The sequence below is a fragment of the Nanorana parkeri genome, unplaced genomic scaffold (assembly GCF_000935625.1).
Source record: "Nanorana parkeri isolate BGI_ZX_2015 unplaced genomic scaffold, ASM93562v1 scaffold46, whole genome shotgun sequence".
Lineage (NCBI taxonomy): Eukaryota > Metazoa > Chordata > Amphibia > Anura > Dicroglossidae > Nanorana > Nanorana parkeri.
The window spans coordinates 1292566-1307178 of record NW_017306314.1 but is presented as its reverse complement, the minus strand read 5'-3'; the positions used below and the strand labels follow the sequence as shown (position 1 = coordinate 1307178).

General features: G+C 43.5%; 1 protein-coding gene across 2 annotated transcripts in view; it reads left to right on the top strand.

Moving 5' to 3' along the window:
• Window positions 1-14613, top strand: part of ABHD12 (abhydrolase domain containing 12) — an 89714-nt gene that overhangs the window by 33087 nt on the left and 42014 nt on the right. For both annotated transcript variants that reach the window (XM_018573238.1, XM_018573230.1), the window contains exon 2: window positions 13700-13824. In XM_018573238.1, the coding sequence (XP_018428740.1) occupies window positions 13700-13824 (125 nt within the window). The remainder of the gene's footprint in view (window positions 1-13699; window positions 13825-14613) is intronic.

Genomic DNA, 14613 nt, shown 5'->3' with positions numbered 1-14613 from the left:
TGACCGCAATGCTGAACGGGCAGTGTGCGCTTGCGCACACCGGCCCGTGCGGCATTTATCTCACGAACATGCCACACATCCGCCGACAATCGTACGATTCTCTGCGTATTTTCGAACATGTTCCTAAGATAAAAGTCGTACGACCTTACAGTAGAAACGGTCGCACGCCTTCCACACACCTTGCGATAATCATACGATCGCGGGATTTCCCGCGATTATCGTACGATTACCGCAAGGTGTGTGGGCACCTTCAGAAGACTGGGAAAGAAAAGAGAAACAAGGAATGCAAAGAATACAAAGCCGGCAATTATCTAGAAGTATGTGTTTGTAGATTGTCATTACTAAACATTTCTAAAGGTGTGTTTGTTGTTTTTTTAAAGATCTGGGTAAAGGTCCACTTGGAGGTCCCTGTCACACCATCAAGAGTGCGTTCCAGTGCGTTCGGCCTCTGGAACACAACCCGGCCGGCTCACTTTGTTTTGGGGTGGGAGGGGGCGTGGCAGTGCATTAAACTTAATGGCACCGCAGCCACACCCCCACCCATGGTGCGATCGCCAGTACCTGAACGTGTGGCACATTAATGCCTGCGTTCCGATCCAGTGCGATCTGAGAAAAATGCTGCATGCACTATTTTTTGCAGATTGCACTGGATCGGAATGCAGGCATTAATGTGACACGTGCTTGGGTGCCGGCGATCGCACCCCCTCCTGCCCCCAAAAAAGATGAGCCGCCGGGTTGCGTTCCAGAGGCCGAACGCACTCTTGATGGTGTGACTGGGCCCTGATGCCGGAGGCAGAACATGCTGCATTTTTTCACATGCAGCACACCACACTGCTGTGTGGGGACCTGAACAGAGGGTACAGTGTTACTACTGTAAAACACTGTTTAAAGAAAAAACTAAGCCTTGTATTGTAACACCACAAGGCACCGGAGCTCACCGCTGCCACTAGTGGACACTAGCTGCATGTTAACATGCAACTCTACTGGGCAGCTAGTGTGAATTAGCCGTTAAAAACTTAGTGCCCACTTTAAAAAAAAAAATAGGTAACATTTTAATATATATCTATAGCATTTACATATGCAGAAAAGTCCAGGGGATGGGGTAAATACCTATGCAAAGCTTTGCATGTATGAAACCGCGTGATGGTGTCCTAATTTATCATCTGCTTTTTTTCTATGACACTGAATCCCCAGAGCTCTGCAAATAAACCCGTGGCTGCCATTAATATAGTACAAAAATCTCTTCCAATTGTCTCTTGGGAGAGTCAGTGGTGAGAGGTGGAAATGAAAACCATCTATGGATATCATATTCATTATGGCATTTATGTATTTACTTAGTAGCAGCGGTATAGCCCTTAGTCAGGATATTCTGTACAGTCTTACATTTTATAAACCGTTCCCTTTTCATTTTACGCTGGGTAAGCAGTATTGGTTTTCAAGTTGCGCAAAAGCTGATGTTTTTACATTGTTGCACTGTGTTGGCACTATCCTGCTGTGTTTAACCATATACAGCGACTTTTATGCTGCCAAGCCAGTATGTTTCATTGTCAGCTGATGAGAATTGCATAACATATGAACACTAAGCACTTTGTAACAAGTGTGGGAAGCTGCAGAGTGGAATCAGTTTTTTTTCATATGTTCAGATAGGATGATAAGACTGAAGACTGGATTGCATTTTAAAATGCACCCTAATTCAGTAATGACCAATTCATCAGGCATTTCTGTGTGACATTACATATATCTGAATGGTGATTTGGTGTATGGCCATCGCCCACAATTCGTAATGGGACACAAGCAAGGGTACTTTATGAGGAGAGGGTAACTGCAAGACAGAGCAACATGTTCACTTAAAGTGCAATTGAACCTTCTGTTTAAAGTGCAACTCAAGTCAATTTTGTTATAGATAAAGTGGAGAGGGATTAGAACCTGTCAGGTCTTTATCACTGTCTGGGAGACAATGTAAAAAATATTCCACCAGAACAGGATTAGATGGGAATGGAGACACTAATTTTGGTGGCCCTGCTGACCACTCCCTTACACTAGAAGGATTTGCTCTCACTTCCTGTTGTGGCTATCGGACAGGAAGTTAAATCTCAACAATTGGACACAGAAGGCAAACAAAATATAAGCTGGCAGGGTTTATAAGTCTCCCTTATCCTCTCTCTTATTATCTCTTACTATCCAAAATCGAATGAAAAAATAAAAAAAGTTTTGGCTTCAGCTCTGCTTTAAAACAACTAAATAGCAGAAGCAAAGTGGGATCCTTGCTCTCTGTGTGGAAACAGTCGTCTCAGTGCAGAGGTCTGATACCCCCTATTAGGTCAGACCTATAGATCTGTAATTCGTAAAGATCATGCTCCCCACTGATTGGAGATCTCTGGCTCTGATTGGGGAGCATATCAGACAGATCACTGCTTCCACACAGAAAGCAAGGGTCCCACTAGACAGAATGCTGGCAGGGGACAGGTGTTTCTATTCAGGATGTGGCTGATTTTTTAAAGAAGGCAATGACATGAAAAACTGTTAGTCTTTACTCACCTTTTGTTTTGATGCACGTGGAATGTATTAGGCTGATTTAGGCTGGCAATTCAGTCGGGCTTTAACTGCCTGTCCTTCCCAGGAGTGCTTACTTGCCTTCCTTTTGCTCCCTTGCCGCTCTGTTTGGTGGCTGGGAAAGAAGAGGGTAAGCCCCGTGTACGCTATATGTTGTAACTTGGACCTTACACAGATGTAAAGACTCTCTACTTGCCCCACTCTCATGTGACAGCAGTAGGTGTCTGGGTGTCCAATCACGAAGCACCAATGCTGTCACACGGTAGAAAGAGGGAGTTACATACTTCTCATACCTAAAAAGTGCCAGGTATATCTTTTTGCTCCTGGTAGTAGGGGAGCAATGGGAAACTGCATATGTGAAGCTGGAGGTGTGTGACAGTTAAGTGAACCTGTTGTAGTTAGTTAGCAGAAACAAGATGGCATTGCATGGAAACCACCAGTGTTTTTGTAGATCTGATTTTTCTGTAATATGCCTAGACAGGTTGGTTCTGCATTGTTTTACAGGGAGAAAATGTGACTGTTTTGCATGTGTAGATAATGTATCCGTGTTTATATGAAATTTCCAGAAGTAAATATTAACCTGCTATAAAACATTGAAATCTTCTTTGCTATTCCAGATAATCAGTCTGCTTGTAGTACTTTCCAATCATAACTTTGCAGACACAGAACTGGTTGCACCCAAATGTCACCTAAAAGAATACAAATGGTTGAAAAATAATAATCTTCATTCATACCATCAATTTGGCCTGATGAAAATCTAATAAACTATTTAAAAAAAATAAAAATAAATGATGATATAACTTCAGTAAAGCTATTAAACCCTTCTGAAATGTTACGTATTTTAGGCAATGTTTGTATGGACTTGTATGGATGGCAGGTATTCAGGTAAAAGGAAATGAAGGCCAGTTGTGACTTTTGGTTGCAGACTACTGCTGCTCCACATGCTAGTGTTGCAAATAATATAGACTATGTGTCAGGCATAGACAGATTAATATGGAATTCAGGAGCCAGTCGGTCCAATCCAGGAGCCAGCAGGATGTTATTAGAAGCCAGCTCCACAACAACCAGAGAAAACCTCAAAACTTGGCTGCCAGCTGTAAATTTTAAGGATTATTGTCTACATGGCTCCTGTGATTTGCCCAGCCCTGCTGTATGTATTTCTTAATATTTGTTTGAGTTGGAAAATATCCACACTTTTGCAAACTGGCGAATGCTGAGAAGTTAAACCATCTATACGATATAAATCTCCTGGAGACTCCGTTGGTGGGATCTCTGCGTTTAGCTTCTCAGGCTTGGACACCTGCCACAGCCAGAATATCCTTCATGGCTGGACTGACCCATGCAAAGGATTTTTGACGAAAAAAAATAAAATAATATTGCCATAAAATCCTTTTAGTAAATTATTAAAATAATCATCACTTTCCATTTTAAGTAATTTAGTATATTCTTTCTTTTTTTTTTCTTCTCAACAAATTTTTTTTTTATTTTCTTTTGAATTTTGTAAAGTAGTACATAGAGTATTACAGAAAACATCCAAGAGGTATACAATGCGGATATACATGTAACATACTGGTTGCGAATATTCACTTGATCATATGAAGATTTATGTCACGGACAACTGTCCGGCATGCGTATTAACGATGCATGTAACTGACTTCACTATTGACACAGCTTAGCCCGATAGGAACGGCCCAAAGCCAACCTGGGCCCTTCTGTGATAAACTTAAATACCTTTTCCCATTTCCAAAGGTATGTCACTGATAGTCAGTAAGATAACACACTTAACAAACAGAAAACAAAACAAACAAAAAAAAAAAAAAAAAAAAAAAAAGAAAGAGAGAGAGAAAAATGAAAAGAAGAAAAAAATGGTTTAGAAGGTAGAAAAGAAAACCAGAAAGAAGGGGAAGAGGGGGGTGAGAGTTTGAAGAGCGACGACCTCGAGACCAGTAAGGCCTAGGTGCCCACCGTCTCATGCTAATTGAAAAATGTTGGGGTCTGGGAGTGCGAGTTCGCACCACGGTGACCACACCTTCCGGAATTTAGCATAGGAGTCAGACAGTACGCTGGACAGTTGTTCATTGATGAAGAAGCCCTGCATACGTTGTTTGAACTCCCCAATAGGTATTGTCTGCTTTTTCCATGAATGAGCTATTGTCTGTTTTGCCGCTAAAAAGACAAAATCCGCTCATTTCTGTTGAGACCGCCTTAGTTGAGGAATTTTCAGATGCATAAGGGCGTGCCAAGGGTCCCTGCGGACCGTTATGTCAAATAATGAGGAGATCAGTCTATAGATCTTTGACCAGAATCTTATAGCTGATGGGCAGGCCCACCATATATGCATGACATTACCTTCTGAAGAGCAACCTCGGAAGCAATTTTTAGGATAAGATGGGAACGCGTGGGCTATTCTGACAGGGACCAGGTACCATCTCAGGAGTACCTTATATGCCGATTCTTGAGATAGGATATTATGTGAGCATTTAGAGATAGACCTCCATATTGAATTCCAGTCTTCCGGAGATTTGGTAGAGCCCAGGTCCTCATGCCATTTGGCTACATACGTTGGGGGTGCGGAGGAGGGAGGGGTGTGCAATTGGGAGTAAAGTGCTGTAATAAGTTTCGGGGCATAGGGATCGTTAAGACAACGGCTCTCAAACATTGATAAAGAGGATGGCGGGTCTCCATCATGAAGGAGGGTTTGAATCCAGTGTCTCAGTTGGGAGATAACGGAAAAATTCCCTCGGCGGGGGGTCAGATTTGGCGACTATGGATTCCCAAATGGATTCTGGTACCATCAAGAAAATGGTACATCAGGGAATACCCCTTCACAGACCACCAGGTAAAAGCTGACGGTGATTCCACCGCCGGTGGGAACATCGGATTCCCCATTAGTGTGGATGGGGGGAAAGCAGATGACTATAATATTTAACCGAATTCACACTTTCAAAAAGTGAAGGAGAAGGGCTACAGGAAGTATCAAAAGTAAGCAGCGACTCATTAAGGCGCCAGTTAAAGCTACAAGGAGCTCTCGGGAGGGCTGAGCACTTGACAAAAACTGGGGAATGGTCTGACCATGGTGTGGATAGAATTTTGGCTTTCAGGAATGAAGGGACCGAATGCTGCGCAGTGAAAAAATGTCAATTCTCCGGAAAACATTGTGGGGATGTGAAAAAAAAGTGAAGTCTTTCTCTGTTGGGTGCAGTTCCCTCCATACGTCCACTAGTTTGTGAGTAGTTAGAAGGGAGCCAACTAGTTTAGACTGCGGATCTGCGGTTGTATGCCTAGGGGATGAACCCGGGGAGCGGGAGGAGTCAAGATGGGGGTTCAGGATGGTATTCGAGTCACCTGCCAGAATAAGTGTGCCCTTGCCATGGTGGGCCACCTGTTGGAAGAAATGTGAGAGAAATCTAGACTGAAAGGTATTGGGGGAAAGTACGTTGCCAACGTAATGTCAATGTCATATAGGGTGCCTTGGAGAATCAGGTAACGGCCTGTAGGGTCTGCAACCTGCTTATTACATATGAATGGCAAGGTATGGCGAAACGCTATACCTACTCCTCTTTTTTTCTCGTGAAAGTTAGCATGATAGGAGTGTGTATAGTGTTTACCTAGATAACGGGGACATGAGGCTAGTGAGAACTTGGGTTTCCTGCAGGAAGATAATATCGGCCTGGCAAGAGCGATAGTAGTTCATAGCTTTGTTGCGCTTCACTGGGTTTACAACAAAGATCTGCGCTCCTGGAAAAATTACTAAGATAATTAGTGATCCTAAAGCTGCTATAAATATAATCATATAATCACATATAGAAATCCTTGCTGCATTCAGCTTCCATTTCTCCAGCATCACCTGTACCCCTAAGGAGCCATACACGGTGTAGCAAGCCTAGACCAGAGTGGTCTTAACGTCTAATGCCAGCTTCGGAGAAGTGACGTAGGGGATACAGGGAGCAGTGCTGCCCAATATGGAGGAACTCCAAACCCCCAGGCAAACACGTGATCCCCTGTATGTACCCTCACAGCACAAGAAGAGCATCAGGAGAAAATAAAAAACGAATAGTACAGCACGTAACATGTAGCACCCCGAGTAAAGGCGCCAGACCGGTTTACACTAGCAATGCCGACCAATAGCGTTCCACTGTGTCAACCTACTGAGGAGACCAGAGAACTCTCCAGCATGTTAAACCTCAGCGCCATGTGCATTACATTCAGTTTCCCATTGAAGGATATTCTGGCCACGGAGGGCAAGAGACCATGCATGTGCCCCCCTGCACCTCAATCGGGTCAGAAGGATATCCACTTTAACCCTTCATAGAAACCTGAATCAAGACATGTGGGTAGGGGGGACATGGGGAAAGGAGGGTCCGAGGAAGAGGCGACAGACGGGAAAAGGCGGGAGGAGCAACACAGGGTAGGAGGGGAGGAGACAAGGAACAGGCGGGAAAGGGAACAAGACAAACACATCAAAAACAGTTATGAACAATTCTTAGCCCTGCTTAATACACAAATGTATTCACACATGCCCGTTCGCCTCTGCACCGCCTTAGGCCAACAATAGAACTGGGCACGTTAGGAGTTCATTTGCAGAGAGCGCGCAAATTGCAATGGGAAGGCACATGACTAACACCCAACATTAAACTAAGAATAATAACAGTCGTCTGTGCCGATCCAGTGAGATATACATTCAATATCCCAGCAGGGCAAAACCCACAGATCCGTCAACCGGGCATTCAGCGTTCAAATAGGGAGAGAGAAGGGGCATAGCAAGCTGTGATATGCTCAAGCCCAGGTAGAGTCATTGCTGCTCGCTGCTTACGGAAAAGTGCCCGCGTAGGGAGAACTGGTGAGGATGCATAGAGGGGATCCAAATCCTGCCGTTGAGGGCATGAGACCCTAAGACGTTGTGAATCCATAAGGTGGGGATAGGTGACGGCGGGGGTGGGGGGGACTGGATGGATGGGAGTAGAAAATCCAAGGTGGGAAAGTAAATGAGAGTGGTATTGTCGGAGTGGAACGGGTAGAGGAGGGGGGGTGTTGTAAAGTGACGGGTACCGCTGCTGTAGCGGCATGCAACAGTACTCACTGTGGGGGGAGGTAGGGATCCTCTGTGAAGGAGCCGAGAAAGAGTCAAAGCGGTTTCATCCTGGACTCACCGGTCCATTGGAGGAAGCAAACTCTCAGGTCGGAGCAGGAATCTTGTCACGCTGGCGCCCCGGCGGTGAAGTTGCCGGGCGCTTGGAGGGGACCTTGCTCCATAGTGGTTGTAGAGGCTGCGTAGAGGTTCCTGAAGGTGGGAGAGTTGGCGGCGTTGAATCTTCATGTAGACCCAGGGAATGCAGCAGCCGATGTGCCTCTTCGGGAGACGCAACCCCGTAAGACTTCCCAGCATGGATGAACTGCAGCTTGAAGGGATAGCCCCAGGTATAACGGATATGATGAGATCGGAGTGATAGCAAGTAGGGACGCATGGCTCATCGTTTCTGTATAGTGAGCTGGCTGAGGTCTGAGTAGATTTCATAACGAAAGCCTTGAAACTGCAGATCTCGGCTGACACGAGCCGCCTGAAAGATAGCCTCCTTAGATCTGTAAAAGGAGAATTTCACGATCACATCCCTAGGGGCCCCCCAGGGCGCTTGGGACCAAGGGACCGATGAATTCTATCAAGTTCCATGCGCTCAACTGGAATAGCAGGCTGAAGCTCTTGGAACATGGCAGTCACTGTGGATTGTAGGTCCTCCACTTCCTCTGGGATGCCGCGAATACGGAGGTTACCCTGGCGTGATCTGTTCTCCAGATCCTCCAGTTTCTGTATAGTGGCGTCTAGGTTGGATTGCAGATGTCCTATATCAATCGTGTGAGAATTAACAATCTCGATAGTAGAGTCGACCTTATCCTCCATCTCTTTAGAGAAGTGTGAGTTAATTTCGTCCGTTGCTGTCTTCAGCTCCGCCTGCAACATAGCCTTGAAGCGATACAGGAGCTGGTCATCGCTGATATGTCGGGTCGGAGCTTCGCTGACAGGCGAGGGGGGAGCAATCTCCACTGAGGATGTTTTCAGCAAGTCAGATGGAGTCTTAGGGGAAGACAACTGTTCCGAGTACCGTGGAGACGGCTCCATGGGGCACGAGACCAGCGACACGTGCGGGTAGTCAGGGGCCCGTTGATTCTTCTCCGATTTGCGAGGCTTGGATCCTTTTTCCCCCCCCATAGGAGACGGTAAGGGGTCCAGGGAGAGGCAGGGTAAAAGGTGGAAGGGCAGTTATGCCAAAATATGCAATAAATAGAGCTCAAGTGTCCGGGTGATGAGGAGCCGAGCTAACACACGTCCTCCATGCTCAACAGCTCAGGCCACGCCCCCCAATTTAGTATATTCTTAAAGAAAACAAAAATGGTGTTCTTGCAACCATGGCAATAGAATGTCCTATAAATCCAAGTTTCTGCTCTTGTGATATACTTACTCTTTCACAGGAGTCTGCACAGTCTGCTTTCCCAACACTGTCCTTAGATGACACTCGTCTTTGTAGCGAGACATTTATATTCAGTAATACACAGGGAAGAAATTTACAAACACTTGCAGTGTATCTTTTATTACCACACTGGCACTGTTCATGTGATTAAATCAGGTAGTTGCTTCCACATAGTTTTCAGTGTGAGGAAGTTACTGCATTGGTATATCCAGATTTGTAGAACAAAAGCGGGGAAGAATGTGCAATGAAGTTTGCTTAAATGTTTGGAATGTACTTAAAGCCAGCACAGGGTCACATGTAAAGAATTACATTCCTGTATTAAGAGGCCCTATATCTTCTTTTCCAAGGGTACATTTATTGAAATGCCTCCAGTTTGTTGCCTGCATGCCGCCGCAGGTATACAACTGGCCAGATGGGGTCTAATACTGGTTTCTTGGATTGCACATATGGTTCCTCCCACTGGCTACATCCTGTAGTGATGTAGGAGCCCCCCTAGGAATGTTAGCTTGAAAATCTACTTTGACTCCAATGTAGAAGAATGAACTTATTTTCACCTTATAGCACATAGACAAAATGGCTACTAGTACGCCCAAGACACATCTATAGAATTACATGTTTAGGCCTATGAAATCGATTCCTTTTGGCCCAATAGTTCTGACATGTCCAATATATAGTGTAAGTAAATGACAAGTACATACTGTCTACTTCTAGTTTAACTTCACTCAGAATAATAGAGCATCCCCATGTCTGGTTCCCTTATTCATGATGATTTACAGTGATGATTCATGATTTGTCTAATGGAGGCAGAAGTCATTGATATCTACAATGAGTTCTGTTGTTTTGGACCCCTGTTAGAACAATTTTTAATGTGTGTTCTTATAACAAGAGAACATCTAGCCCACAACACTCAAGATTATGTTTACGTCCTTTGTCAATGGGCTTTTTGTTGGTTTGAGATGGGTTTTGCATTCCTCTACAACTATGGGAATGCAACACCCCTCACTAGAAGCAGGTCAGAAGGACATTAGCTGCAGGGCACATGCCCATGTTCATGTCAATGAATTCTGAATGATCTCAAAAGCATCTCAAACTGATGTCAAACCAGTACCAATGACACAAGCCTAAAGCCCATCCCCTCAGGCACTCAGTAACCCTGCAGTGCCTGCATGTGTGCTTGCATGTTTTGTATGGATTGCTGGATAGCCTACCTACCCTCCAATGGGACAGTAGGGAAGATATTGTTGTAAGCTTTATCATGTCCTCACTCCGATTGCCAAGTAGAAGTCTCTTTCTTACCACCAAGTGATCATTGTCAGCTTTGTCATTAAAGTAGACCTTTACCCATATCTTTACAATAACAACAAACACACCTTTAGAAATGTTTAGTAATGACAATCTACAAACACATACTTCTAGATAATTGCCGGCTTTGTATTCTTTGCATACCTTATTTCTCTTTTCTTTCCCAGTCTTCTCACAGTGGCCACTTTTGCTAAGGGCAGATTGCTAGATAAATTTTACTTAATGGAACTCCAGCACATGTGACTAGGACATGTGACCATGCACATCATCTCAGGGGAGGAAAATGCCTTTCCCTGAGATCTCATGAGAATACAGATGATTGGATTGGACAGACTGGCTCCTGAATTCCATATTACTTTGTCCACCGCTTGGATAGAGTAAGAAAGGCTTAGAACCTCTGTTAATTGTTGTCTTTGCCTACGCTGGCTAGATTAACTTCTATCTTTGTGGCTATGGTCACTGGAACTGAAAGTTTTTTTGGAGTTGTCACTTGTTTTGGGTTACAGCTGTCTGAGGGGATTGAATAATTGTAAAATCGGTTGACCTCCACCAATTGCCCTAATGCAGTATTCATTAAGCCAAGAAACCAGTGAGGATTGGTCATATTCTCATGATTGGTGGACACAGGGTTTAAAACGGGATGGTTTAATGAGTTGGCCTATTTTCCAACAGATTAAATTCTACAACTGACTTTTATATTAGAAACAAAGCGGATGAGCTTATACAGCTTTATCCATGAACTACATTGCTTATCAACACTGGTTGTCTTGGTGATGAAGTTTAGACACATTTTAAGTTTGCAAATTGTATGTGACCATTTAATCTCTGTACTGGAATGTACTCTGTACTGGAATCTCTGGTACTGCAATGAGCAAATGAACTAAATTTAAATCTGTGCTTTTTCTAGTACGAGAAAACTGGAGTTCACTGATGCAGTTTGCGTTATACGACTACTTCTTGTCGTATAAATTACCCATACGCTGGTGAACAACGGCAATGATCTATAGTGTAAGAGTTAAGAAATGAGTGATAATGCATTCGGGAGATGGAAATCTGCTGCACCAGTTGCAGATTTATAGAAAATATCAACAACCAATTACATGTTGTTCGTTATCCCTTTTGGATGAGGGGATTATCCTTTGCATATGCTGACAATAAAATAATTGCAATAGAAATGTTGCAATAAGATTGGGCTGAGCAGAAAAATCTTACAATGTGTAGATAAATATAAAAAAATCAGCACGTCCTGGTTTCAAGCAACATTCTAGATGCATCTTGGGAGATTGCCCTGCAGCTCCTTGCCCCTATTCTGTCTACCCTTCATCCTTAACTCCGCAGGGAACCTTCTTTGTTAAAACTCTGCATACCCTGGTTCCTTCCAGTACATTTTTTCCTGTTTTATCGTACTGAACGTATTACCTGCCAGAAATCTCAGAAACTCTTACTCGGCACGAGATGCACATAGGTATATTTGCAATGGTTACTTTTAGTGACTGCATATCCAAATGATCACTAGATCCAAAGGTATAGAGAAATGAAATCATGCTAAGACTCCCCCTCCCCACCTGGCTTATATATCTGTTGTTCCCTTCTTCTGATGCACCGCTATATCGGCAGAAAAATTGCACTTTCGGCATTTAGCGTAAAGTACCATTTTCGGGCGATATGTTTCCGCGGCCGATATATCGGTGCATCCCTAGTCATAATTTTTTTGCATTGCAGCCAGTAAAGCATTCCTCAGTAGATCAAAGGTACAATGCTCTGGCTCCTGCAGATTGTCTTCCTCCCATCCATGTTACTGAATGTCCCTACCAACAGTATGTAAGGGGATATGGAAAAGTACATCTGCGTTTTATGAATTATCCACTGGGACAAATTAAGTTTACAAAATATAGTAGATCTAGAATATAGTTTAGTAGGATACACATAAATGTATGTAATGCTGCTTCCACACTATTGTTGTTGCTTGTAGAGTTCAAATAATAGGAAAACAGTTTAAATCATTCAGATCAGGCCATGCTACCATGGAACTTACCGTCTAAAGAGTGGTAGAGACATGCTAGATTCATGTGATTTAGAACTATGGTGGCATTTCTGTCCAGGCTGATTTTCTTTGCTTGTGTCATGTGGTTGGTCTGTCCTACTTCTGAGGTGACAAGTGATATCACACGATCATGTATTTGTAATAAGCATTGTCACATCCACAGTCATTCTGGAATCTTAGGTGGAGTAGTATGAGCATGTTGTCTTATATCCACACATTGGGTAAGAATTTATAGACTAAATGCTTAAAAAAAAAAAAGTCCATAATACATAAAATCAATCCATAAAATCAGTGCATCCTTTTTATGGCACAAGGAAGCATGGATACAGTCTGACTTAGCTCTATAAATAAATAACAGGTTTGTATGAATTTATGGGTTTATTTATAAAAGATTCAGACATTTATTATCAATAGAAATACTTGAGCTTCTGAAAGTCCACTAAATCACTGGAGGGCATGGCAGCTGAAGAGGAAGGTTCAGATATTCTGGAACATAATTGGGGCACTTGCCCACAGCATCAAGTCAGGTTTAAAATTTTAAATAAAGCCGGTTGCTTTGGGCTACAGCTCCATGTTGGCACTTTGCTCCTATACAGTAGGATGTAATTAGCTACACAGGAATTGTTTTAGAAATAATTTAACTTGATTCTGATAAAGTATGGAAAATATGTCCAGTAGGAAGATCCATTTCGACTCATTTTGGGAAATCTCCCTAATGAGATTGGACCCTCTCCAATGGCTTTCGACCTTGTCTATCCCTATTACTTTTAGTCCACTGGGATGGAAAATAAATTGTTGGTTAGTAGTATTTGTGAAATGACTCATGTTTTCTCTCAGTAGTCCATTTTGCACTGATAGTGGTTTTTCAGCATCGAGTATGGGTGCCGATGATTTTTTTTTTTTTCCGGTACTCACCGATACTGGCATCCGAGGGTACAATTGGCCTGGCTTATCAGGAAGCCGGGTGGCGGGTCTTAACTCTCCATCCGACTTCCTGATTGCCTGGCAAGCTGGCATTCTGTCGCAAGAACACTAGCTTCATGTTCTGAGGCATCCGTTTCACGTTCACTTGTTGCTAGGCAGCTTGGCTTCATGACCAATCACGTACCACCGGGCGGTGGATCGTGACTTGCCAACCAGCTTCCTGATTGGTCAGAGTCAGCATGCTAGCTAAATAACTCCTGTGAAATGGGATATGTTCCATAGTATTACATGTAATTCTGACCTGGAAAAGTAAAAAAGTGGGGGAATAAAAAATAAAATAAAATGCATCTGCTTGTGAACAATCATTATTTCATCTTAATCACACTTTTCCCCCCTTTTTCTTTCTTTTAAGGCGCTATGGCTTGTGGTCCCGGTTACGAATGTTCCTTATTACACTAGTTGGCATCTATATAGCCATTCCATTCCTTGTAAAGATATGTCCTGCAATACAAGCTCAGCTGGTCTTTTTAAATTTAGGTAAGTTCTATTTTGTGATTAATTGCTGGGATTAGTTATTACGGCAGATTAGTTATACTATAATGTGCACTTTGAAGTCCAACTGAAGCCAAAATCAAAACTGCAAGATTGGTAAAGTGTAAGCTCCACACTGTTATTAGTAGTGTAATAGTGAAATTGTTCCCCAACAGCCGCCCAAAATCTAATGCAGCAGAGAAGGATTGTGGCACTCTGTGTAAAAGCAGCAACCCGCAATGCAGGGAGCCCGCCGCTGAGTCACAGCTAGAACTCTCCAACTAGCAAGGAGCATGAGCTTTGATGATTGCAGAGCTATACTTTTGACTTGGAAAGGTGATGTTGGAATGCTGCTTGGTCCTCCTTCTCTGCTGCTTGTGCCTTGGATTTTGGGATCCTGCAAGGGAGCTTTTGAAATAGTAATATTGACAATAAGAATTTTACATTTATGATTTTTACAGAGTGAAATGTATCTTGCTGGTTTCCTTCCTAAATGAAAAGTAAAGCCAAACTTTTTATTAATTATTTGGATTTACTTCTCTTTTGGATCACATGAGTACATTTGCTAATGAACTCCTATGAACCAAACTTAGCAGATAGCAGGCTAATGCCTGCTTTCTGCTCACAGCACAGAGCCATTCAGCAGCCAGGAAGGGTCTTGACAATGTTGCCCGGATCCACCCAGGCTGCCCACGTGACGGCTGGCTCTGCCTCTCTAGGGCCAGAGACAGCTGTGCCCCCTCCCCTCCAGTCAGTGGTGGATAAATAGAGAGGGGGGGGGGGGGACCGGTGGGG